Below are 26,957 nucleotides of genomic sequence, written 5' to 3'. Positions count from 1 at the left end.
CACATCCGTTTCACAGCATGGCGCCTCCTATACCACATTTAGCAGGTAGGCGAATGAATCTAAAGTTGTTCAATCCTGGGGTATTACAAAAGCTGCCGTGTCTAATGTAGTTGCTTTCTGTATTAAATCTCAAAGGTGTGGTTAATTTTAGCTCAGAGTCCAGTTTCACATCATTATCTTTTGTTTAGCGCCAGTAGACGAGGCTGAAGTTAGCTCCTTATTCGATTTGCCCGGTCCACCTTAAATGGGCAGTAGTTACGCTGTAACGGAGAAGCAGCCGCTAGAGCGGAGCCTCTGCAATATTTAAGGTGGAACGGGACAACATGAAAAAGAAGACAATTTCAGTTTCGTACGCCTTATATTAGCCTTGCATTAAAAGCGTAGAGAAATATAGTAATGTATAGCTAATCTATCCGTTTTATTAAATAAAGCTGGATACCTTTATCGTGGTATTTTGAGGTTTCTAGCATGCAGTAGTTAAGGTTAATTAGCACTGTGGTCAAATAGTAGGTCAGTGGTTTTCTCAATCCTGCTGTCTAAGATGACCTAAAACGATTTCATTTTAAGAAAAATTCATATCATCCCACTGTGACTTCTCTGCACTGCACAGTTTCGTGTTTTCCTGCACCAACTTTCACTTTATTAAATATAATAATATTATAAACAGTGATCTACCTTCATCAGCTCAGGATCAGCTCACCATTATTCACTGTATAAGGTTGAATTGGGTATGTTTGATCAGTGAAACCCTAAAAATGCAAGGAAGGGATGAAATGAGGGACAAATGTGTGAGAATATGGTTAATAGGGTGGGTAATAGTTATTAATAACCCCCTCATTTGGTTTAAATGGTATGTTAGATTAGTAAATGTGCAGGATGAGTGAATTTAGACGCACACATCGTTTTTATGCACCAACTTTAGCTTTATGAAATATTTAGTAATATCAGTAATAATTTGTCTTTCATCAGCTCATCATTTTAAACTGTGTATAAACTGCGTGTACATATGTATGTATATGCAGTAAAACACTAATATGCAGGGCACGGTAAAATGAGGAACAAACATGTGAGAATGTGGCTAATTTTACAAATAATTGTTATTAAGAAGGGTTTGTTATTGTTATTAGTTGAAAAGCTGTGTTAGATTGATAAATGTGCAGGACAGCAGTGAAAGAAGGAAGAGACTTGTGAGAATATGCCTAATAATATTATTAAGTATTATAATTCATTTGCCCCTGAGTAGTGAGCATGCATACAAACACTTCTAAGGGCTGATAGCAAGATGTCCAAGAGGTGTCTGAGATTAAAAAAACTGGTGTAAGGAATATGAACCCAGGCAGTCCTTTAGAGGTGGGACAGTGCGATTAAACTGATTTCTATATCTTCACATAACAGTGAGAGGGTCGGAAGGGACGTTTCTGCTACATGGTCCACCGAAGTGTGTGGAAAGCTCAGCTTTCCAACGGTAAGTCATTATTCATTGCAATATCCTCATGCACTAAAACTCACTGTCAGTGTAAATTTAGATCCTCTCTAACTAAGGGATGTTTCGTATTTTTCAGAGATGTCCGGCAGAGCAGATCTGTCACTTTCAGCAGTGATGGCACCCTGTTTGGCTGGTGCAATGGGGATAAGTATGTATGAAAATGTACAACGGCTACATTTATTTCGCTTGTTCAGTTTTGTGATGAGTTGGAGAATAAATTTATATCACACTTTAGCTCTATTGAGAAATAACTGTTGCTTGTAATGTGCTTGTCTGTCCTTTTTGTGAAGGGTCAGTGTGGTTAAAGTCTCGAGTGGAGATTTGGTGAAGTCTTTTGACTTGCCAAAAGCAACAATGCTGGAATTCTCTCCTCAGAACAAAGTTCTGGCTACGTGGAAGCAGTACACCAGTGAGTAGGATCTGTTGTTAGTTTAGAAGTGTTGTGCCCAGGCTATTCTTCATATATTTGTAGACCTCTCCTCTTCCAGTGTTTTTTCTAAAATCAAGAGTTTCAATAAGGAGTTATCCCCCCTTTACTGCAGTAACAGCCTCTACTCTTCTACAGTGTGATCTGGGATTTACGTTGGATGTTGGGACATTGCTGTATAGATTTGTTTGCATTTGTGATTGCATTTGCTGATAATTACCAGTTGGATGATTATCTCTTCCACTCCAACTCTTCTCTTCTCAAATGCATTAAATGGTGCTCCATCAGTCCAGGGAACAAATTAAATTGCTTCACAAGCACTGGGAATGGTCACTTTAGACTAATGTGTTTCTGCTCCAGAGAGTCCTATTTTATTGGCAGTGATTTACAATGGAAATTATGATTTGCCTTGGTGAGCAATGGGTACGCTTTAGAGTAGCTGAGCTCACTAATTAGAATGGATGTCTGGTTACAAATGGACAAATATCAAAGCATGGGTAAAGCATTGCATAATAATTATTAATGGTATGTTACTTAATAGAAGTTGTCTAAATAAGTTTTAATTTTAATCACTGACCACCAATCCCACTGTGATTTATAATTATTGATGCATGTTCTTTTAATATTTTAGAGACCCAGGATAACCCCCAGGGGGAGGCTAACTTGCAGCTTTGGGACCTGCAATCAGGAAACTGCATCAAAGCATTCTACCAGAAAAAGGCACAGGGGTGGTGAGTGATCAATAGTAACAAAATTGTGTAAACTCTTTATATTTTTATATATTCTAAGCTGATATTTATAAGCATGACTCACCACTTGATCTGCAGATACACTACTTTGAAATACTAATATTGATTGCCCTTTTTTATTTTATTAAAGGTGTCCAAGTTGGGCCGATGATGAAAGCATTGCAGTCCGATGTGTCAACAACGAACTTCATTTCTTTGAAAATAACAACTTCGGTAAGTCTTTTCATTCAAATAGATTTGTAACATTTACAACATATATACAAGTATACTGTAGACAATCATTTAGCATAATTAATTAATTTGGTTTCAAAATGGTCCCGTAATCCTTATTCCCTATGTGAGAAATCCTGATCACTATATATCACTGTACATTTGCATTGTGTTATACAGGTAGGTGAATGCTAGGAGTCTTGCTCAGGGATTCTTATTGGTGTAGAGTGATGTGCTTGCCTGGCAGGGGAATTGAACCCCAGTCTGCCACTGGAAGTATTGGGTTATTACCCATTACACCAACCAACAGGTTCAGACATTTGAGGATAACATTGACATTTTTTTTTCATTAAAAACTAGAAGTACAGAAGAAGAGTGTAAAGAGTGTTGGAGATACTGATTTACATTTCCATACACTGAACTTGATCATTTCATTAAGATTTTTTTGTACTGTTTTGAATGCGTTACACCATTTGTTACCCTTAAGTAATGACAGAGTCCCATTTAAAGCAGCATTTATCAGTTGCTCTCAGTGAGTGTAAGTCTGTTCAGTTCATGGTGCCTTGATTTGTTTGGCTTGTGCAGAAACGATTGCCAACAAACTTCATCTTCAGAAGGTGTCAGAATTCGCTCTCTCTCCTGGAAACCAGCCAAGCAAGGTATTCACAGTGTGGTATAACTGTACTACTCATCACTTTGAATCATCAGATGAGCTTTTACAACTGCTTCTTCATGTAGACCTAACGCTCTATCTGGTATAACGTCTTACTAAAGGTTGCTGTCTACGTTCCTGGAAGCAAAGGTGCCCCTTCTTTTGTCCGGCTTTACCAGTATCCTAATTTCAGTGGTCCCACCTCAGCTCTGGCCAACAAAAGCTTTTTCAAAGCGGACAGAGTGAACATGCTGTGGAACAAAAGAGGTAAACATAAAGGATCCAGGTCCTCTGTACACTGTTGTATTTGATAAAAGGTTAAAAAAGGTTTGACACTTATTCCACTTTTGTTACAATTGCTTTTCTTCTCTCACAGCCAGTGCAGTTCTAGTGACCGCCAGCACAGAAGTGGATAAGACTGGCGCATCATATTACGGAGAGCAGACTTTACACTATCTCTCCATCAATGGGGAAAGTGCAGTGGTGCAGCTACGTGAGTGCAACATGACATGTTTCTATTGTATAAAAACCATAAAAAATTAAATATTTACACTTTATCGACCTCATTGCTGCGTAAGAGAGTGGAAAATTCTCACTATTTCATCATCAACTCAGGCAGAGTTACCGCAGAACTGAATTTTTTTACCACTAGCAACATTTGGAAGTATTTTAAGTGTTGGACAAATCACTCGTTCTGAACAAAATGCTACGAGGAATGTGTGTTAAATGTTTTTTATATAAAAACGATATTTACAGTGTACTCACTCTTTAAGAATTCTAAAAAAACAAATGATGGTACAGGTGTCCCTAGTCTCGTTTTGAGCACGGAATAAGATTTAGTGTCCCAATTTTTGCTGTTTTTCACTTTTTAAGGCAATGTTATGTAGAAATGGTATTTCTTGCACGTGGGCTCCCCCTACAGTCAGGAAGTGTCATTTGCACTCTAAGCTATCACTAAAGGACGCAGCAGTGAGAGACGAAGTGAGAGATACAAAACCAACAATTAAAGTGAAAGAAGCATGTGGACTGATGTTGTAGAGCAATAGAGCATTAGCATGGTTTTATAGTTGTTATTTTAAGATGACAGTGCTACATGGTATTTCCTTACCATACTGCAAATCTAGCAGTTTCATGATGAACACTAGAAAAGCTCCAAAATGACTTGGATTTAAATCTTTTTACACTGACTTATATTGAAAGCTAATAAGGCTGCTTCCTCCTCCTGTAAATTTGGAGATACAAGGTGTTTGCATGGCAGTGACGATACACAAATTGTCAATAGTATTGTCATAATGTTGAACTCTCCTGTCATTGAGACATTTGTCTTTTTCCTTTATCGAAACAGCAAAGAATGGCCCTATTTATGATGTCTCCTGGAACCCCAACTCTTCAGAGTTCTGTGTCGTGTACGGCTTCATGCCAGCCAAGGCCACAGTCTATAATCTGAAGTGTGAGTCGGTGTTTGACTTCGGCACAGGCCCTCGGAACGCTGCGTTCTACAGCCCGCAGGGGCACATCCTGGTCCTGGCTGGGTTTGGAAACCTGAGGGGTCAAATGGAAGTGTGGGATGTGAAGAAGTACAAGCAGGTGTCCAAACCTCAGGCTGCAGACACCACCTTCTTCTCCTGGTGCCCTGATGGAGAACATATTGTGACGGCTACCTGCTCACCCAGACTCAGGGTCAGCAACGGTTACAAAATCTGGCACTACACTGGAACGGTCCTGTACAAACAGGACACGCCGGCTGATAAGGAGCTTTGGGAGGTGGTCTGGCAGCCTTTCCCCGCTGAAACATTCCCGGAGAAAGGGGTAAAGTATCAGGCAGCACCCAGTGAGCTGGGGAGCACTGAAGCCAAACCTGCCCAGGCCTACCGACCTCCAGCCCTGCGCAACAAACCAGAGACCAGCAGCTACAAACTGGTGAGAACAAGAGATGCTGTTCAGTCCTGTTTTTTGTGTTGTGTTAGTAAGGGCTGCACAGTAGGGCTGTGTATTTGCAAGAACTTGGCTACACCATACAATACAATACTGTTTATTGTGATATATTGCTATACTGCAAACAAGGCGATATATTGCAGTTACAAAATTTAGGAAAACTGCCATAGCATAAAAAATATATACAGAAAAATGGTGCCACATTTTGTGCAGCTACAGCAGATCTGACCATTCAAGGCTTGGACTCCACAAGACCTGTGAAGGTGCATGTGGTATCTGACATCAATATATTAGCAGTCCTGTAAATTGTGAGGTGGGGCCTCCATGGACCTCCTTTGACCTGCCCATAATCCTGTCATTGGTTCACCGGTTGTTCTGTCTTGGAGCACTTCCAGTAGATACTGATGACTGCATACCAGGACCCCTCTAATATATAATTAAGAACACCTCTAAAACATAAGGCAGGTCTTCTTTTGGAGAAGTTCTGACCCAGTTGTGTAGCCTGGCTCAGATTCCTACTTTCAACACATCAGCTTCAAGAACCGACTGTTCACTGCTGCCACCCCTTGGCAGATGCCACTGTATTTAAATATTATCAGTTTTTCACTTCACCTTTCAGTGGTGTTAATGTTATGGCTGGTTGGTGTATCATATGTTGTTTTCTATACCAGTGCTGGCCTTTACAGAGATAGTGATATAACCAATGTTTAATTGTTTGCTCTGAGCATCCTGGCAAATCAGTCCTATTACTCAGTTACTACTGTGTTTTTAATACATTGTAAGGTGTTTAAGTGTTACACTATCTGTATTTTTTCCTTTTTGTAGCTCCCATTAGAAAACAGAATGTTTTTCATTATGCAACACAATATGAACTACATTATATGTACCAATTCAGTTATAGTACATATAATGTAGTTCATATTGTGTTGCATAATGAAAAACATTCCGTTTTCTAATGGGAGCTACAAAAATGAAAAAATACAGGTAGTGTAACACTGAACATACAGTACAGAGTGTGTACAAAAAAATGGAAACATAAAATATTCACATATGGCAAAATGGAATGTAAGTAAACCTGCAAAGTGATATTAGTACAGTATTTTGTACAATATTTGTAAATAATGTGATGTTTTATATCCTGAGTATCGTATTTGTCATATTGCCCACCTCTAGTCTGTGCATGTATGGCTACAGAAAGGATGGGTAGTGATGATATTTCAAGATATTTCTATTGACCAAAACTGAAAAAAATGTTCCTTCCTCACTTCCAGCATGAAGAGGAACCACCACAGAACATGAAGCCTGCTGGAGAGAAACCGATGTCCAAGACAGCTTTGAAGAACCAGAAGAAGCGAGAGGCAAAGAAAGCAGTGAAACAGGTTCATTAAGCTTCTCTAGTGCTATGTTTTCTAGTATAGTATACGGTAGACTGTCACATTATTGAACTTCTGGATTAATTTGCATGATTTGTCATGTACTTTCAATACTCATACATGACTTTTCTTTGGTGGTATTCTTTATCAATACAGGAGAACAAGGCTGATGAGGTAACTCCTCCAGCGTCTGAGCCGGCAGCTGCTGGTCATGGTTCTGCCACATCTGGAGATCCTGAAACTGACAAGAAGATTAAGAATTTAAAAAAGGTACATGTGGAATATTAGGGTTGTGCAATATATATATATTATGCAGTATATATTGTGATATTTGGCTCAATGTGACTACGCATGCACTATGCACATTGCAATGGATATAATGTGCAAACCGAATTGTAATGAAGTGAGCATCCTCCCAGTCAAACAGAAATACAATCCTGCCCTTATAAACATACATCCCTCCATTCAATAACATCTGGATTAATGATTTCTACTAACGACTGTAGTTCCATTTGATGTCTTTGCCTTTAGCTGCAGCTGATGACCTAAAATAGGTTCTAATACCGTAGTATTCAAAGCCTAATTATTGTCTAGTAAGGCTGTGTATGGGCAAGGACCTGTCAATGCAATATGCATCACAATACAGGGGTTACAGTTTAGTTCTGTAAACAAGGTGATGTAAGGCCATTTTTAAAATCCATTTTTTTATCAAACTGTCAGTATAAAATTAACCATCATATGCATAAAATCTGTGTAAAAGGAAATGTAAGAGTACAACACTGCTATTCTAGTTTAAACACAACAAAAAATTAACCACTGTCTAAATGAACTATTCATTAAAAATCAATAATTTATTTAAGAATACATACAATATTGCAAAATAATCTTGCGGTACTCAAGTGTATCAGTACTTTCTTTACACCCTTATTATCTAGGCAGTCTAAAAAATACACATTACTAAACATGCTTTCTTTACGAGGTAAAAAAGGAAAGAATTAAGTACATCTACAGTTCTTGACTTCTAACCCACCTGGCCTCTTGGAAAATATGTAAAATTATTTGTGATTAATCAAACTCTTGGTTTAACAGAATACTGTAAGTATGACACAATTCTGTGTGTTTGGTGCAGAAACTTAAGGCGATTGAGGAGCTGAAAGAGCAGCAAGCAGCAGGCAAACAGATGCAGAAAAATCAGGTACTGTGCTTTAAATGTTAAATGTCTTTGTTTAGATTATGACCTCTTTCTGCTATTGTTGAATACAATATAAGATATTGCTTATCCTGAACATAGCAGTATGATTAAGTATTAAGTGTACTTATGTCAAAGTTCTCAATCAGTATTGTGTCAAATCTTACTTGAATAAAAGTATGGAGCCCCCAACATGATTCTGAAGCTGTTCTTTTATTTTCTAACTGCATTCTCTAACTTTAACCCGCAGCTTGAGAAGATGCAGAAGGAGGCCCAGCTGTTGAAGGAACTAGAGGAATTGGAGTTAGGACTGTAGCAGACATTACTTTTTCCATTAAATATCACCCCAATCACAGCACTACAGAACTGTATGTGAATGGGTATGGAACCAGATCACATGCTGGACGCAGTACAACCTCATCAAATCTGCAAACATAAAAATCACCATGAACAAGAAATCAGATGTGTTGCAATTCATTCTGTCTCATTGACCATAAGGCTGATACCTACATCATGGCCTGAACCTCTAAAGGCATTATTGCTATGCAATGTTATGTACAGTTTCTGAGGCAGGTTATGCTGTTCTACACATGGAGCTAAACCAGTTGAAGTGAAGATGCTTCACTGCAGTGCAAACGTCACCATCTGGATTCATATGTAGATTTAAAGGGCATACCATTAAGTTTTGATTAAATAAGGACATAACTTTTTTTTGGTTATTGTTTGTTCTTCATGCTGCCAAAATGCTTAGTGATGAAGTTTCAATCAGAAAGAAAAATAAACAATGATTACATACAACTACTTACGTACTTTGTCCCCCACTGTTTCTGCACTGAACCATAATGGCACCCATAAACAGGCTGTTTTGGAGCTTAGTTGCCATATACATACAGCTGCAGATGATAAGAACATGATTAGAGGGGATTTTGGAGGAGTCTGTCTTGTTTAAACCTCAGACATTTGGTTGAACCTCAGTTTGGTTTGCTAGTTGAAGTGAGTGGTAGCACCATGGGGAGAGCCAAAGTAACTGGTTGTAGATGCAGATGAGTCTGGGAAGGGGTTTAAAAAGATCTCTGACCAGTTAGACATCAGTCATTCCACTATCTGCACACTCATTTACAAGTGAAGAACAACTTATGCAACTGCTAACATGGCCAGGACAGGGCATCCTGGCAAGTTCAGCCAAGAGCAGATCACAAAAAAGAAAAAAAAAGCCTCCAACAACTCTAAAATGTCATCAGTATAGCTCATGTCAAAGTAAAACGTTCATTTTCATAGGTGTGTTAGAAGGAAGCCCTTGCTGTTTACAACATCAATAAAAGACAAAGGTTTACCAGAGATCGGTGAGACAAAGACCTACTTCTGGAACAGTGTCTTGCCCTGATTAATTCATGAATGTATGAATGTATTACAGCAAGGTTTTCGTTCTTGCACGCCCCCCATGGAAATCAAGCTTTGTAAGATGGCTTGACCTGGCCATGTTGGCAGTTGTTTCACTTGTACATTATTTTGTGAAGTGATATTGCTGATTTCTTTTTAAATCCGTTCTGTGACTCATCTTCACCTACAGTCTACAAGGCCTCAGAGAGCTCTTTGGATCGCAACATGGTAATAACACTCACTTGTGAACACTCACAATGAAGTAAACTTAATGCCTTATGTTTAAATAATACAGTCTTCTCCAAAATCTTCGGAACTGGTTCTAAATGTAGCAATTTTAGGTAGTAATAAAGAGTCTTTTTCCCCTCACTGGAAAGTTTTTATTATTGTCATTGAACAAATTATGTTATATAAGCATATAAATATGCTTAGTATAAAAAGGTTTTCATAGTGACTACATATACAGACTGGAAAGTAAATTATATTATTATAATAACGTTATAAATTACAACGTTAATTTATATGAATTAAAATTATATATGAATAATATTTGAGTGTTATTAAACTTATTTTTAAAAGTGTTAAGGCCCTTTAGAATCTAAAACGCCTTTTGTTTTCCTGCTCAATCGAGTGACTTTTATTTTGTCGAGTGGGACCCGGATCTTAAATAAGAAAAGGCTCCATCGGTTCTGGACTGAGACAGGAGTGGAGCTGTGCTGTTCTCTACTGAACACGAAGACCAACTGGAGACTGGTCGCCTCAGGTTTGACCAATTTCCCCTGCAATAACAGCTATAATAGTAATGATACAGGCAGATTAGGGCTGAGTGAGTCCTGTTTTCGCCATCTGACGTTCTGGCCGCTGTAGTTTGGTTGGCTGACGTTGGTTAGCCGTTAGCTCTTATTGAGCAGCCGGCAGAGAAGCGCAGTAACGAGCACTTTATTCACTGTGAGAATAATCAGAGATTCAGTAGAGAAATACGAGCAGGTTTTTTAAGTCCTGCAATTACCGAGTCAACGTCTTCTCCATTTCTAAAATGTCCACAGGTTTATGTAACCTTAATAAATCATTTTTTTAAATCTAAAATGGAGTCTGTGTCCCATTAGCTCTGCTCTCAGTGGAGCTGTTTGGGTTCGGGTTAACGCTGGTAGCTAGTGCTAGGTTTGGTTCCTAAAGTCATATCGGTAGCTGGTGCTAGAAAGAAAAGATAAACAAGCGGCTTACACCCTCATACTGTTACTAATCCACCACTTATTTCTCCTTTATTATTATTATTATTATTATTATTATTAGCTCCACCCGATGCTCTCCGGTTTCCAAGCCCTGTTTATCCTCGAGTCCTTGGCTGTGCTGCATGGCAAACAGGCTCAAACCCTAAAGCATCAAAACAAACGTAGCTAAAAATGCCAGAAGTTGCTTATAGCTAAATGCACAGCATGAGGCTAAAGATTTGGCCGTAAATGATGATCAGTGGTCGCGTACAGAATTATTACAAGTATTTGTCTTAATTAAATACCCGGGTGGAGGATATTTATCTACCGCAGTAAACTCCAGTTTAATCCCTGTATCTAACTGTGAAGCTTTACATTCAGAGTCCCCTGGAGTCTTTACTCCTCTCCTGAATATAGATAAAGGCTGATCTGTTGTGCAGGGAGGCTCATGAGGGGCCAGTATGATGATATTTTATTGTTTTGTGAAATAACTGTACGTTAGCCATCATGAGCTACAATTAGCTATATCTGCTATATATAATAGCTTTTTGTCAGCGATTAAGCAACACTGGCCAACTGCTCACCACCTTTCTTTACAGAGGGTGTGTACTGAAGTTAAAAAATGGATAATATTTGTAGTAGTAGTAGTTTTCAAAATCTGGTGCAGTTTGTCTGTCAGTATTGAGGGAAATCATGTGAAAATGTCTTTTTAATATTGTGATCTGTTGGTAGCTGCTGTATTGCCTACGTGTAGGAGCCCCAGACCTCTCAGAAACCTCCAGCTAGGTCTGAGGTTATGTGCTATTATTATGCTTTCGTCTTCATGGGAAAATTATTAAGATGGTTTTGGATTAAGACTGTAAGAGTTTTCAGGTTTGAGATGATTTTTTATTTTTGGTTATGAGGTCAGGATTCAGTGTTTATGTTAAATTTATGTTAAAAATGCTTGATTCCATGTTATGTATTTTTATTATAAGCTGTTTGGGCTATTTTTGTTCAGATTATTATACAGTTCAAAAAATGCTGGAATAAATAGCATGTCATTGTGCAGCACTGATCTTATAACGCAGCAAAAGTGTATTGTACTGTGAACAACCACAGTGCCTGGTGTTCGTATGTGAAAGACGGTGAGAAGCTCTTGGAGATGAGTGATGGTTGTGCCGTGATGCAGGTTTACATTTCTATACACTTACAGTAAAAAAAAAAAAAAAAAGATACTATATTGAAATTGTTACACGCTTGGTTTCGTTCCTAGGCTCGTCTAGAAAGGGAGAGAATGTGGGGGAAAACGAGACAAATGAGAGATGAACAAGTGTGGCTCACTTGCCATTCCGGTCTCGCCATCATCATTACTCACTTGGCATCTTGTAAATAAAACAGTCTCAGGTTTATTGTGTAATCTCAACATGACCTTGTGGTTTCAGACAAGAGCCAGTCTGAAGCACTTGCTGTTCATACAAATGAAGATCCATATCTGTGATTACACACCTTGGGGCTTTTAAACCAAACACTGATTGGACACACCCACATGCTTTTCAACGAAGAAGGTTTTCAATGAAGAAATCTATACAATCATCCTGACTAGGCTTAATCCTTGTCCCTGGCTTGTAGATATCTTCAGCCATTATGTTAGGATATGTTCGGATCATATGGCAATTCACAACAATGCTTACGACAACAATGAGATCTCGTTGATATTTCTCATCTTCTGTGTTTCTAAGGTACGGACTGGCGGATATAAAGAAAGTATCTAAAACCCTGGATAGACTCGTAAGTTATTTATTTATTTATTTATTTATTTTTATTCATTTTAATCTATGCTTAATGTGGAGCAGAGCATAATGTACATATGAATAGATTAGCATCTGTATACAGTGTGGAACATAAGTATTTGGACAGTGATGCCACTAAAATAGATTTGTAATGATGCATGATGATGTGTTTAATGAGATTATTATTACTGTTCAGGAATTACAGCTATTTTTAATGCCATGTTTTGTTTTTTCTTTCGAAAGAATCTTGTTGACTTGAATGGACAAAGAGACCAAAAGTACGCAGGTAGAGTTGCATTTCGCTCAGATTTGTTAAAGCGACACTTCACATCTGGTTTGATCATGATCTTATTTTTCTTAACTTTCTCATAACCTAGATTCATTTAGGCTAAGTCAACCCTTTGGAAATTACATTATGCCTGTAAAAAAGAAGAGAAAGTCCTCTGGTTCAGAAGACCCCAGCATTCGAAAGTGTAAGATTACCAGGTGAGTCCTTCTTTCTCTTAGCTTGTTTGGTGAGGATTTGGACTGTTTGGGTGGGGATAATGGGGGAATGCATCATCACAGTCATAACCAGGGTTGTTACAGTGTCAGTTTACAGTGAGTAGACCAGATTCCAAATTACAGATTATTATTATTATTATTATTAATTTCTCTCTGCATGTTGTTGTGTCTTAAACCAGTTGCTGGAGTGGTTTTCTGGTTTAATTTGGCTTCTTTTAACTTTTTACTGAAGCAAACCAGTGCGCCCATCTTCCTATTTCATTTCATGTCAGTGTCTGCTCTGCAATCCATGTCTGTTGAGTAATCTTGCACAGTGTCCACCAAGTCCCAGTTTACATGCATAAATAAACCCAACAATTTTAAGTATCTGACAGCTTTCTCAGCTCCACTATTCTTAGAAAAGTGATGCATGTCTGTCCTGGATGTGCACATTTTAGCAGCTAATAATCCACAATGTTTGATACTGTTAGCTGTTTGTCAGTCAGGTGGTGGTCTGGTTTTCTTTTATTTATTTTTTTCCTCTCCCCCCTCATTTTTAATAATTAGAGCAGCAGATCATTGTGCGGAGTGCTTGTATGAAGGGGCCATTCTCAAAACTGTTTACAAAATACTGGCTTTTTTCCAGTAGCCATTCTTTAACCCTGATTCCTAATTTTTTGTATTTCTTCCTCCAGTTACTGCAGGACACAAACCCCTGGGAGATTGATAAATCCAGAGGATCAGTTCTCTAGCAAGAAGTGCCTTGCATGGTTTTATGAGTATGCAGGTAATGGTGTGGTGTAAATCTAAATTCCCCTCCTTTATTAGCAAAAGGACTAGCCCACAGTTACCATACTGGTACATCATTATACTGCTGGATATTTTCCCCTATACATCTGTCGATAAACCTGCACTGGTATAAACATTTAAAACGTTTCTAAACATTAAAAACTATCTAATGTAAGTAAAAGGGCCACAATCTCAGCATCTGTCACAAGACAAGACTACCACAGATGGAATTTGAACTCTGCCATTAACCCATTTGTGCAGTAAACACACACACATACACACACATGCGTGCATACACACACACGCGCGCACACACACACACACACACAAACGCACTAGTAAGCAATCACATGCAGTGACTGGGAGGGTTAAGAGCCTTGCTCATGGGGGCCAACAGTGGCTGCTTGCTGAGCCCGGGTATTAAACTCACAACCCTGTCATGAATTGCCTGGTGCAGTCACAAAGCATCTGTATGAAAACAAAAAGTACAAATGTATAATTTCTGTTAACTTGCAGTGTTTAAGCATTATGTGGTGAATTCAAATGTGAGTAATGTGATCTATCACAGTCTTTAAATCTTTTTCTGTGACTGATTATTAATCACTGAATTGATCTTGCACCCTTCAGGACCTGATGACGTGGTGGGACCTGAAGGAATGGAGAAGTTCTGTGAGGATATCGGTGTGGAACCAGAGAATGTGCGTTTTTAAGAGTTTTGGATCTTGGCTGGCTGTGGATTACAGTCCTATGTCTAAGTTGCTGAAATGTTACTGTTTTGTGTTATTTGTCTAGATTATCATGTTAGTCCTAGCCTGGAAACTAGAAGCACCAAATATGGGATTTTTCACAAAAGAAGAGTGGCTCAAAGGAATGACTTTACTGCAGTAAGAGAAGCTTTCTGTGTCTCCATGACTGTTTTTCCTCTCTCGTCAACTTAAAACTGACCTTTCCTCTCAACATTTCATTAATTTCTTCCTCCTATCTTTTTCCTTTTCCTCCGATTGTAAAGTGACCTTGAGTGTGAGAATGGCTCTGTATAAATGAAAGACTTGACTGCTATTAAGGTAAAGCTGTGGATCTCTCTGCCTGTCAGACATTTTACCATTGACTTATTTACCTGTGAAACAGATGCGACTGCACAGAAAGGTTACAAGGCAAGCTCGACTACCTGCGCTCTCAACTGAACGACCCAGCTGTATTCAAGAACATTTATAGATATGCTTTCGACTTTGCCAGGGTAAGGTTCATTTTTGGGTATTTATGTTGTGGTCTAGCAGGTTGGAAAACAGGGCTGCCTAAGATGTAAGTAATGCAGTTTAGACTGTCATCTCAATGCATGGGTCATAGACACTGATGTTTACAGACACACATGCATGTATTTCTGCATTCAGGATTCTTACAGCACACGGCAGATACCAAGTAATTGGTTAGATGATCTTTTGCATTGAGTAGTCTCCTGTGGTATCAGTATGGCAAAGGCCAACATTGCATTATTAACAAAAATGTATTTTGTGAAAAAAATAAACTTGTTCTTTATTCCTTGATGAATAGAATAGGTGTTCATTTTGCTTGCATGAAAAAAAAACAATGTGGTTAATTTGGAACATGATATCTTTATTTGACAGATTTATTAAATGTCTGTCTAAAATGTAACATTTGCCTAGAGAATATTAATTGTTCTCTTAATTTATGTCTTTAGGATAAAGATCAGCGTAGTCTAGATATGGACACAGCCAAGTCCATGTTGGCACTGCTGCTTGGAAGAACATGGCCCCTGTTTCCTGTCTTTCACCAGTTTTTGGAGGTTGGTCTACAATCGCATTAGATTGAAATGGGCCTAGCTAGTACTAGGCTACATGTGGTCTATACCAGTATTGGTGTTGCACAGCAGTATTCGTTTTTCAGTTTCTGCTGCATTGATGTATAACTACCCTGTTGGTTAATCTGATTTACCAGCATACGCTTGGTTGGTGTGTGGGTTGTGATGATCAAGTTGGTTATGCTAATCGAGCATCTAGTCCATCAAAATCAAATAAAAACATACCTGCTCAAGTGCTAAGCTGGGTTACCATCTTAACCAGGGCATAGAGTGTGTTCACTTGCATGACCAGCTTTTCCTTGACCATCTGAAACCAGCTACTGACACACGAGTAGTTGTGGATCACATTGCTGTGATACATTTGAAAATGTTTGCTGGTCTGGTTATTAATCTAACTCTACTGCTTTTCTCTTCTTTCCATCTCCGTAGCAATCCAAGTATAAGGTCATGAACAAGGACCAGTGGTACAATGTCTTAGAGTTCAGTCGCACTGTTAACCCAGACCTCAGTAATTACGATGAGGACGGAGCATGTAAGTGTTGCAATTCGCTGACGCTTATTTAAATGCATATTTCATTTCTGCTTTCTGTAGCTTTGCACTGTGGCATACTTTAGACCATTGGCTCCACGTTCTGGTCCTGAAGTACCTTCTGACCTAGACATGTTGATGTTTTCTCTGCTCTGTGTGTTCAAGTGGGAAAAGTTCTAAAATATGGTAAATGGACATTCTTTGGATTAGAACATAGTTTAGTCCTGACTGGCTTTGGCACTGCAGAGTTCTGCCATATTAAACATACCTGATTTAACTCATCATAAGTATAATTCAGAGACTTTGACAAGGGAAATGCTAATCCCTGCAAAGCTGTGGTTTGGAAGGAATCCTGTTAGACCTGTTTAGATTATAGTGTATATCATGTATCCTAATGCAAACGCTCTTTTCACTTTTTATTTATTTATTTATTTATTTATTTATATATAATCTATTTATTTTTGTAGTTATTGTCTGATTTTATTTTCATCAAATTATCAGTTTATTTAAAAAGTCCAAACAATGAAAGTAGACTTAACTGAACCATAAGACACAACATGCAATAAAAATGTAAAAAATCATTGCCCCTCTAACCACTCAGAGAATTTATAATATGCTGATGAATATAATTATTGCTGCTTTATTGTTTGTATCAGAGAAGTTACATTTGGTTTGATTGGCTTTCAATTAAGTATTGATTAGTCTGTGTCTTCATTGATATTCTCGCAATAACCATGTGTTCTCTACCCTTCTCAGGGCCGGTGATGCTGGATGAATTTGTGGAGTGGCAGAAGGCCAGGGTGGTGTTATAGCAGAAGCTGCTGATGTATGTAAAATGTAAGGGCAAGAGAGAAAAAGCACATCAGTGGAAGCCCTCCCTTGCACACTTAACAGTCCTGAAAACACACACCTTCACACATTTCCAGGACTGCCGCCATGTTTCCTGAGCCACTGGTGGACCCGTCACTACCCAGAGACTCTCACAGTGTTAATTTAACTATAAAAGGAAAACGTCAGAAAAGGGGAACTGTTTTTTCATATGTATCGCATCTGTTGCAGCAGTTACATTGCCAGTGTTGTACGATCTGGTGGAGGGGAGTCATCTGTCTATGTAATATTTTTTTTTTCTTTTTTTTGAGTTTTACCTTGTTTATAGTGTTTGTTTTCAAAAGAAAATAAAGGAATTGTATGTAAATATTATTTTTCTCTTGAGGACTGATTTGCTTTAATTAAATGTTTTGCTTTTAATTTATTTTTTTTTTATTTAAAGACAATTTTTAAAACCAAGTTACTTCCTTCAATCATTCATTGTCTCATAAAATCTTCCTCCTAGCACACTAGCGCTGGATTAGACTAGACTATTAGTTAGTTTATCATGGAATTTGATAAAATATAATTCACATTATTTTATGTGAATGCTAAATAAATAGCCTTATTATACGACTAGGTGTTCAATAGGACATACAGCATATGTGAAGTCAATTTATGCTGAGAAACTTGCTCTGTGCTCACTGTATGTATGCAAGTCCAGGAAAATGTTTTGTAGGGAAGCCTGAAAAGGTTGACAAGTTAGAATATCTTGTCAACTTTTTAGAATATCTGATCCTTTAGGTTATCAAAGAAATCAATTCAAAACAGAGTACAATGATTTTATTAAAAAATATTACATTAAGCTGCACAAAACCCACTTAACCAGTAACCCAATTAGGTTGGTATGGTATGGTGTAGTTGCCGTAGCATGGCAGATGTCTTCTCCATGGCACAGTGGTGTTTAATTTCCTCGGCCAGACGAGCAGACCACACTACACCAACAGGAGTCCTTGGGCAAGACTCCTAATTCCACATTCTCCTACCTGAGTAACATCATTCAAATGTGAGTCACTCTTTCGCCTGCCACCCACTTCTTCAGTAAAGTACCAATTTCTTAATGGCTATACATCATTTGTAATTGTAAGTTTCCATAAACCGAGTCCATGAACTTCAGTGCAAATATGGAGATCGTAACATAATAATTCAACAAAAATAAAAGACTAAGGAACAACAATAATGGTCATGAAGAAAACCGTATTGTAAATTTTGGAAACCTAGACCAGCGCCAGGCTATTGATAACAGGGTTGTAGGTTTGATTCCCGGGCTTGGCAAGCTCCCACTGTTGAGCCCTTGAGCAAAGCCCTTTACCGTCTCTGCTCCCCGGGCGCTGGAGTTGGCTGCCCACCTCTCTCTCTGTGTGTGTGTGTGTGTGTGTGTGTACTCACTGCCCCTAGTTCACTTGTGTGTGTGTGTGTGTGTGTGTGTGTGTTCACTACCACAGATGGGTTAAATGCAGAGGACACACACACAAATATGTGCACCTTTACCTTTACCAGTGTTCTCCAACATCACTCCTGGAAAGCTAGCTACCTTCATGACTTTGCATCCAACCCTAATCCGCCCCACCTAACCCAACTCATCACTGCCTTTAGAAGTCCCAGATTGTCTGGATAGGGTGTGATTGGTAGCTCTCCAGAAGACCACTGGCACAGCGGTTTTGTGATGGTTCATTGTGTTGCTGTTTAGGAAGCGACTGCTATAGAAAGGCAGCTAATCCGGGTTCAACTGTATTGTGTGGTTTTGTTGTTGTAGGATTTTCTAGTGATTTATTTAAATTCTAGTTTATTAAATAGTTTTCTAGGCAATGATTAGCGCTGTGAGATGTGCTTTAGTGTTTCCTTTGGTTAGATTGATTCAGATTTCTCTCCTAATATATTCAGAGAGGGGGATCGTGAGATTACTTATGGACTTTACTTAAGTACTTTATGTACTGTAATCCATGATTTATAGCTAATAGCAATAAATCATACAATGTCAGACCATATACACAAGTCTGTTAGAGATTACTGAACAACTAAACATGGATTGGATGGTTTTAGACATGCCGTTAGCATGGTGCTAACAAGCAGATCCCACTGGTTGTTCGCTAGCTAGCAAGATTCATTGTTTGTTTAACTCTTCCAGTCCAGATTTATAGATAACAGTTAGTCATGCAATGTCAGAAACCACATACACAAATCTATTAGAGATTACGGAACAACTATACATGGTTTGAGGCGAGTGTGAGATTATTTTTGGCAAGCAGTAAGCTAGCATGATGCTAACAAGCAGCTTCCATTGCTTGTTTACAGTTGTGTACTTGTGTACAGTTATGCAAATGTAGTTTAGCATAACATAAAATTAAAAAACAAACAATTCTACCCCTAAATGTTGAACAACTCTTTAAGTTTGCTTTTATACAATTGCTTGATGCTAATGCTAGCCACGTTAGCATTAGCTGTCATTCTGATAAGGCCTTATACTAGCTAATGCATTCTGAACGTATTCTGATTTTGACTTTTTCACTTTAAGGTCTGTGTCTGAGGAGGGTTATCTGGTGTGCTGTCTGCCGTGGCTGCTCTGTTGTCTCTTGGTTTTCTGGACGCAGAGAAATCAGGAGTTTCCACCTGGCTCATGATGGTACTGAGTCTGGTCAGAGACATCACTCTGTGTCTGGGCTTGGGTTCAATCTCCTCCTCCTCCTCCTCAATCACCACCACCTCTGGCTCTGTAAGGTGGTCATACCTCTTACCCTCCTCATCGTAGTTGTACACTTTAATGACTCTGCTTCTCCGCTTGCGTTGTATACAAGGTCCTTCATCTTGTTCTTCTGCTTCTGGTGTGTTTTGTGCCTCGGCTTGTATCTCGATCTCCTCAACGTCATCTTCTTGGTTCTCTTTCTTTGACCAGAACCATTTTGAAGGAGGCTTAATAGGCGTAGATGCCTTTGAAGCCCCCGAATCCTCAAACACAGAGGCCGTCTTGTTGGTGGTCTTTCTGAAAAGGCCTATGCCTCCTGTTCTCTGTGTGCAGCAGCTTCTTCTCTGCAACATCTTGGCCCGGGTTTTTTGCAGGCACTTGATCACGTAGGGTCTGCTGAATGCACCGAGTGTAAAAGCAACCACAAAGGAGACCAACACTGCTGGTACTACACCTGCTGCCAGCTCATGCTCGTTTGTTTTCTGTGCATCTCTGGCTACTCTGAGCCTTGTTTCAGGCTTGTTGTTATCCACCACATTCACTCTATATGGAATGACCGTTGTACCCCTGCTGTCTACTAGCTGGCAGTGGTACAGTCCCATGTGGCTTGAAGTGGCTCTTAGGATCCTCAGTGTTCCATTATTTACGTTAATTGGATCGTTGTCTCTAAACGGTCCATCTCCAAATGCTCCAAACGGGGTCCGCCACCATTTTACCAGTCCTAGAGACCCAAGAATAGAACAGAATTCACACAATATTAGCCTTACCCTCAGTAATCAGTGTGATCCACTGTGTGATCCACTGGGCCAGATTCATAGAAACACACTGTCAGATTTACTGTACATTAAGAGCACACTTGCACATTCATAAAGGATGGTGACAGGCCTGTGTTATGTTTGCATGATACAGAACACCGCACCATCCCCCAGAAAATACCACGTCAACATTTCTGATAGTAGATGTCCCAGGAAGACGTGGATAAAGTGGATTGAATGATCTATGGTTTTCAAACATGTTCGGTCATCTGCAAATGATAAATGTGCTTCTGACATCGTAGGATAAAAATAGATGGTTGGAGTAGCGTAGCGGATATGTCCTTCATTATGGCAGACTAAGATTTGATTCTCTGGCACATAGAATCAACATACCACACTACGCTACTCTTGTACACACTACACTAAGAGCACAATTACACTATGCTATAAGAAATGTACTTATACATTTTGAACTACATACATAGTTAGCATATACATTTACATATACAGTATTATGTATATATATATATATATTAATCTGTTTAACAGATATATATTCCTTCCATTTGGTGGGTAAGACTCCACTAAGTCTACAGTCTCCAACCAGCGTAACATGATTCACATGTAACTCACTCTGAAAAAGAGCGTTGGCCAAATGCCGTAAATTTTAATGGATGAAGCTCTGAAAAACTTCAGGTTGCTTTATGAAAATGAATGTTTATAGATAACAGAATGTGGTCAGAAACTTTTGGAAGTTCAGAAAGGTCATGAGGTGTACGATTATCTTCTGACCACAACTTATTTTTATTGTTATCTCAAGAGAAATTGTTTTGTTGAGATCACAAGAAAATTAAGTTGAGATGATGAGATAATGATAATAAAAAATATAATTAACTGGACTTCCCTAGAAAGGGAAGCGTTCTCCTAATCAGCTAAGATGGAGGTGAATGCAGTGCAGAACCACAGCTTGTTTACCTTCACTGGTCACATCACACTGCAGATCTGCTGTGCTTCCCGCCTGAACGTCAACAGTGACTTCTGGCCTGATGTGTAGTGGCGTTTGTTGAGCCGTGAGAATGTCCACACTCATTTTGGAGCTTATTTCATTGAAGTCACTCAGACTCACTGCAGCAGATCCACTGGAAGTGAGAATGTACGCTAGGCTCCAAAGTAGGAGTAGACTTGTAGACATGTTCTCTAGCTCCATCTTTTCTAGATAAAGAGGCAGTGCAGTGAAGTCAGGTATGTATTTGGTTAACATGGGGAGGGTTCACAGTGTGTAGGGGAGCCCGGAGCACAACCCAGTGCATTTAGTTTTTTTGCTAAATGGATCCAGCCGACTAATGCAATGTACACACCTCTGCTACAAATGGCAAGGAAGGCCTTGCTCACAGGCCCAACAGTGGCAGCCTAGCAGGCAAACCCAGGTATCGAACCCACAACCCTGTCATCAATAACGCAGTGTTCCAACCACTGATATCAAGGTGTTTAACTCATCCTGTTGGCATTTGATTCACTCAGAGACTTTGAGTATGTGTTCACACTGGCTTTTACCGGCCACAATATTAGAAACACCTACCTTGTACTTTCACCTTCTGGCCACATTATTAGAAACGCCTGCCTTGTACCATTATTTTCTGTTTCAAGTTTACTTTGAGGGTCTTAATTAGAGGAGCAGAATGTGAAACTACCTACACCATGTTTGGAGGCCTTACTTTAGCCTGGCTAGCTCCCACTGTGAGTTGTTGATGGGCTTTAAAATGGTGCTCTATCACCAGCTCAGTAATTAATTAATCAATCAATCAATCGGACTTACCATGTACATGATGTCTTCACAGTAAATCTGGGGAAATATCTGTCTGGCTGTCAAAATTCACAGATCATGTTGGTATGGAAACAGGACAAGATGACCTAAATCATATTCTATTTCTGTTTAAGTGCACAAAGGGTCTGACTCTTCCCTTTAATATGGGATGAATTTGTCTTTACATATTTATGATTAGCCGATTAGCAGCACACTCTTAAGATTTAGTCTAAGCAGAAACATTTGTAAAGAAAGTCATACCTGCCTCCTCAGTGCAGTCAGATAGACCTAGCTCAACGTTTAATCCCAGTGCAGTTGCAGTGGTGCATCTAAAAGAGGTGTAAAGTACAGATCCTCACATGACACATTATCCCAATCTCGTGTGTCGTGTTTAAAGATTAACATTTTGCTGAGAAAAAGAATTTTACAGAGATACAGATGAGCATACATCTCACCTGTGTCTGAGCATGAGTGAAACATGCTACAGAAACACAACATTACTCCTACTGCTCTATTAATATTATAATAGCACTGCCCTGAGCACTGTTTTATGAGCTAGTACTGGATAAGGCCTCCTTTTGCTCTCAAATTAGCCTTCATTCTTTGGATTGGCTCAATTAGATAACATTTTACTAAAGTGCCCTGTTAGTGTATATGTGACAAGTGCATGAAATGGCTGACTAAAAGCATTGCAAGATTCTCAGAGCTTACAAAGCTCGACAGATCCAGTCATACATACCATATACAGTGAATTAAGATGACCTGGGTGGATTTACACCTCATGGACAAAAGTATTGGGACACCTATATGTTACTCTTACATGAGCTTTTGTGAGATCCCATTCTAATTCTGTAGGTATTAATATGGAGCCCCAGTCTAGTTCCTCCCCACCAAATGTCCACACCCAACAATGTTTTTATGGACATTACTGCAAACACACCATCCACACTGTAAACCATAGTGGTGGCAGCATCAGTTTAATAGTAGTAATCATGAGTTAGGTCAGTCACTTCAAAAGGTGGTTAATATTTTTATTTTATTTTTATTTTTATATTTATGCAGTCACTTATTTTACATTATATATATATATATATATATATATATATATATATATATATATATATATATATATATATATATATATATATATTTCATGGACATTATTATGAACATGATTATGTACTATGTGCATTACTATGTACCACGTACATTATTATGTATATTACTACGCACTATGTACATTACTATGTAAAAGGGTAAAATCATAATTACAGTGATTCCATCTATAAAATTAATAAAAGGGGAAAATATCCAAAGGGGTGAATACTTTTTATAGGCAGTATTTATTAATTGTACCGTTGTCATTAATTGTGAATGGTGCTGTTACTCATGCGCCACGAGGTGTCACCATTGAGCCGTACACTGCCTGAAGCTGTTTATTTATTTATTTATTTATTTATTTTTTACTGCTGTTACCTTATCTCTCCCCTACATGACATACAATGATACACATTCGTCCGCAGAAACTCTTAGAAAAGCATACAACTTTATAACTGTATAAAACCTGTATAATATAATTATAACATTATGTACGATTTTAAAAGTATGATTATTACAATATGATAAAATAACACACATTATATTACATGAACACATATATTTAATATATAAACGTGTATATATATATTAATAAGCAGTGAAATTCAGCAGCTCTGCATTCCTCCTTTTTGTTTACCCATAGTAAAAGGTGCGCATGCGCAGACATCACTACGGGCCTCATGCTTCCCGCGTTGCTCGTCATTCTACCCGTTTTCCGGAACCCCCGCCCTCCTGCGCTATAATTGGCTAGAAGTTCACGGTACGCACGTTGATTGGACATTTAAGACGTATGTCATGTTCTTTAACAAACCGTAGGCTCCAGTGGACCTCACATTTCACAATAACTACAAAACCATTCTCTAATGTGTTTAAACACGCAGTTTGGACACAGTGGATGTATGTGAGGATACAACTGTAATAAAAAATCTGAAAATGAAGCTAATATTACAATAAAAAATCAAGACCAGTTTGTGCTGTTAGCTGGTTTTTAAATGGTCTAATCTAGTTTTGATGGCCATAGAGTTGGTTGAAAAGTTGGTAATCCAGGCGAAAACAACGATGCTGGTAAACCAGCCAGTCAGACTGAACTGGTTGACCATCATAACATGTTTTCATTTGGGTTCAAATGGACCAACTGGTTTTATCAGCATGACCAACTTGACCAAGCTGGCCGTGAAGCTGGTTATGCTGGTCATTCTAGTCGAACAGTATGATCAGAGTGGACATGCTTGTTGACCAGCGTGGTAATGCTGGTCCTGCTGGTCAACATGCTTGGTCATGCTGGTTGACTGGCTTGGACCAGCTAAACCGGTGCTGGTCAAGAGCTAAGCTGCTCCACCAATTTGACCAGTTTACCCAGCTTGTTTATGTCTTGCCACTTTTGAAGAAATAGCAGATAAGTGCAAAATGGCAAACGATATAACCATATTTAACAGAATAGACTAAGTATCAATAACACATAAATAATAACAAATATAATAGACTAGGCAGACTGCGGGTGTGACCTTTTTACCCAATCACAGCGAGGAGGCGGGGCTTGTGTGAATACGGGTGGGTTAACAAAAACGAAAAGAAGGTGGAGACTCATCACAAGAAACCAAACCAAGCCAAGGAAACCCCAGCAGAGCAAAACTCCGCCATCGAGTCCCAGGGGAGGAAAGCAGTGGGAAGGAGGACACGGTACAGGTAACCGAGCTCAGTGTCTGTCTAAAGAAGTGGCCGTGAAACAGCTCAGGTTTAGTCTGCGCCCAGACCTCAGCTTTCACAACGTGGGGGCATTTTCAGACCAGTGGAAGGAACACGGTTCTGTCTATAGCTAACTATGTATTTTAACCTATTTTGAGCTCTAATTTCTTCCTCTTTTAGCTATAAATGCCAGAAAATAATACTAGGCGAGAAAAGCTGGGCTGCCTGATTTCCCTGCAAACTCAGTGGATCAGTGGAGAGGAGGAGTCTGAGTGTAGTTAGTGATCAGAGCAAATAGTTGCTTTTGTTGATTGTTTGCATGAAAGGATTGCAGAAGACACACCCATGTCTCAGAAGACAGAGCTTCTCCATTTGGACATCCTGTGTGAGGTCCCATTTCTCAAGTCTGCTTCGCTGTTCTGATCAGATCCCTTATTTAAAAGCTGTGCTTTGGTGGTTCAAACCAAACCCCAGGCTGCTTAAATGTGAGTCAGCTGAGAGGCCTGGGTTCTCCTGACAGGTTGGAGGCAAGCAGTGATACCTGTACAGGTGGGAAAACAGGTTCAGGCGTGTCTGTCATTAGTTTTGAAGCTTCTGTTTTTACACTGAGGATCAGGACGGAGTAATCAGGCAAATAAACCCACAGTCAGATTAAGTCAGATCCTTGAATTGGAAGCAGATCTGCAGAAAAGCTTGTTTTTGAAGCATGGATGCATTTTTTTCATTATCCCTGCTAACACCGCAGGACGGCTGAGCTGCATCCTGTGGTCACCTGATTACAGGCGGCTGAGAAAAACACCATTGTGTGCCATTATGCCATTTATGCAACGCAGTCTAATGTCTCGACTTGCGGAGCAGTTTAGCAATGGATAATTCACACTGAGAGGGTGTCTCCTTTGGCCTCCGCTCACTGTCAGCTGGATTTTTCAGTCCTGCTTGTTGTAATACCAGAATTTTGACTTTGCACACCAAATGTTAAAGGGGAATTTCGGTGGTGTTTCAGAGTTTCGGAATAATTAAATCATGAAAATGTGAACAGTCTTTCAGAGGTTTGGTGTGAAATGGAAAATTGTGGAGAATCTAGCCCACACAAAATCTCTTAACAGTGAAGGTGAATGGAACCAAGAGTCACCATAACTACAATACAAATATAGCCTGTTTATTTATTACGCAAACCCACCAGTGATCCTACGACCACCATGTACAGTATGTGTCTTCTGAGTTTGATATGTAATGTAGATGCTACAATGGATGCAAATCTGGGGAAAAAAGGCCACTTTACTTTGTGGACTATTTGTCTCAGTACACCCTGCATGTATCCTTTCGCCCTGCCAGCGCATTTTAGACCGAATCTAGGGCTGTGAGAATTTACACTAATGATTTGATGTTAATCTAATGCTCTTAATGGACTAAGCTAACATGCTAATCACAATACAGAATAATATGATATGGGCTGTATTGTTACACCCTGCATTAAACTTATCTTAAATCTTCAGTGAAACTTTATTGTTGTTGTTTTAACGAGTTTTTGCATAAAGCTGTCAAATATTTGGTGGTTTCTCTAGAGCAGCTCCTTTTTTTTTATCAGTATTATTATCGATTGAGTTAGACAGAAATTTTTAATATTAGCAGATACACACAGGCAACATCTTTTAATCATGAGTATCCAAAGGATTTTACTATGGATGGGTGATATGGTAAAGAATATCATTTCGTACGCGATACGAGTGGCGAACATAGTGTATCATAAAAATGTATCATGTTGAATTTTGTCATATTGCCCCACTATATATATATATATATATATATATATATATATATATATATATATATATATATATATATATAAAATGTATACTCAATATAATTGACTCTAAGTCAATTGTTTCTAAGAGTGTGAGATCATGTATGCTACTAAATAAAACCTTGTATGTTGTAGATTAGTGTTTCTCAACCCAGGCCATCGAGGCCCACTGCCCTGGACGTTTTAGTGCATTTCCTGCTGTAACACTCCCACTTGAACCCAATAATAGGCTTTTAAGAAGCTGGTTAGTTGGATC

General features: G+C 38.9%; 3 protein-coding genes across 4 annotated transcripts in view; all 3 read left to right on the top strand.

Moving 5' to 3' along the window:
* The first annotated feature begins 1 nt into the window (after position 1).
* Positions 2-8,822, top strand: eif2a (eukaryotic translation initiation factor 2A). Its single transcript, XM_072695336.1, has 14 exons — positions 2-45; positions 1,396-1,465; positions 1,563-1,634; positions 1,777-1,895; positions 2,545-2,644; positions 2,793-2,875; positions 3,458-3,531; positions 3,647-3,791; positions 3,901-4,017; positions 4,870-5,444; positions 6,731-6,838; positions 6,989-7,102; positions 7,962-8,027; positions 8,272-8,822. The coding sequence occupies exons 1-14, from the start codon at positions 18-20 to the stop codon at positions 8,335-8,337; spliced, it is 1,737 nt and encodes a 578-aa protein (XP_072551437.1). The 5' UTR covers positions 2-17; the 3' UTR covers positions 8,338-8,822.
* A 1,255-nt stretch (positions 8,823-10,077) lies between these two features.
* dcun1d5 (DCN1, defective in cullin neddylation 1, domain containing 5 (S. cerevisiae)) lies at positions 10,078-17,199 on the top strand. 2 transcript variants are annotated; one of them, XM_072695337.1, is made up of 11 exons: positions 10,078-10,164; positions 12,334-12,382; positions 12,628-12,662; positions 12,762-12,870; positions 13,563-13,654; positions 14,284-14,354; positions 14,449-14,540; positions 14,785-14,893; positions 15,356-15,460; positions 15,905-16,007; positions 16,761-17,199. In XM_072695337.1, the coding sequence occupies exons 3-11, from the start codon at positions 12,644-12,646 to the stop codon at positions 16,814-16,816; spliced, it is 756 nt and encodes a 251-aa protein (XP_072551438.1). In that variant the 5' UTR covers positions 10,078-10,164; positions 12,334-12,382; positions 12,628-12,643; the 3' UTR covers positions 16,817-17,199. The 2 variants fall into 2 exon arrangements, with proteins under 2 accessions (XP_072551438.1, XP_072551439.1); XM_072695338.1 differs by having other exon boundaries at positions 12,628-12,670.
* Positions 17,200-24,818: 7,619 nt separating this feature from the next.
* The window catches only part of capn5a (calpain 5a), a 30,786-nt gene continuing 28,647 nt past the window's right edge, over positions 24,819-26,957 (top strand). The window contains exon 1 of the mRNA XM_072695310.1: positions 24,819-24,897. The gene's annotated coding sequence lies outside the window, so the exon portion shown is untranslated. The remainder of the gene's footprint in view (positions 24,898-26,957) is intronic.

The sequence above is a fragment of the Salminus brasiliensis genome, chromosome 13 (genome assembly GCF_030463535.1).
Source record: "Salminus brasiliensis chromosome 13, fSalBra1.hap2, whole genome shotgun sequence".
Lineage (NCBI taxonomy): Eukaryota > Metazoa > Chordata > Actinopteri > Characiformes > Bryconidae > Salminus > Salminus brasiliensis.
Note: the sequence above shows the minus strand (reverse complement) of the source record. Positions and strands in the feature narration are given on the sequence as shown.

What these genes read in the sequence shown, in the direction of transcription:
- eif2a (XM_072695336.1), top strand. Translation starts at nt 18, where the DNA reads ATGGCGCCTCCTATACCACATTTAGCAG. An exon ending in CTGGAAACCAGCCAAGCAAG is followed by an intron (nt 3,532 to 3,646) that starts GTATTCACAGTG and finishes GTCTTACTAAAG; the next exon opens with GTTGCTGTCTACGTTCCTGG. An exon ending in CAAAGAAAGCAGTGAAACAG is followed by an intron (nt 6,839 to 6,988) that starts GTTCATTAAGCT and finishes TTATCAATACAG; the next exon opens with GAGAACAAGGCTGATGAGGT.
- dcun1d5 (XM_072695337.1), top strand. An exon ending in ATGGTTTTATGAGTATGCAG is followed by an intron (nt 13,655 to 14,283) that starts GTAATGGTGTGG and finishes TGCACCCTTCAG; the next exon opens with GACCTGATGACGTGGTGGGA. An exon ending in AAAGGAATGACTTTACTGCA is followed by an intron (nt 14,541 to 14,784) that starts GTAAGAGAAGCT and finishes CCTGTGAAACAG; the next exon opens with ATGCGACTGCACAGAAAGGT.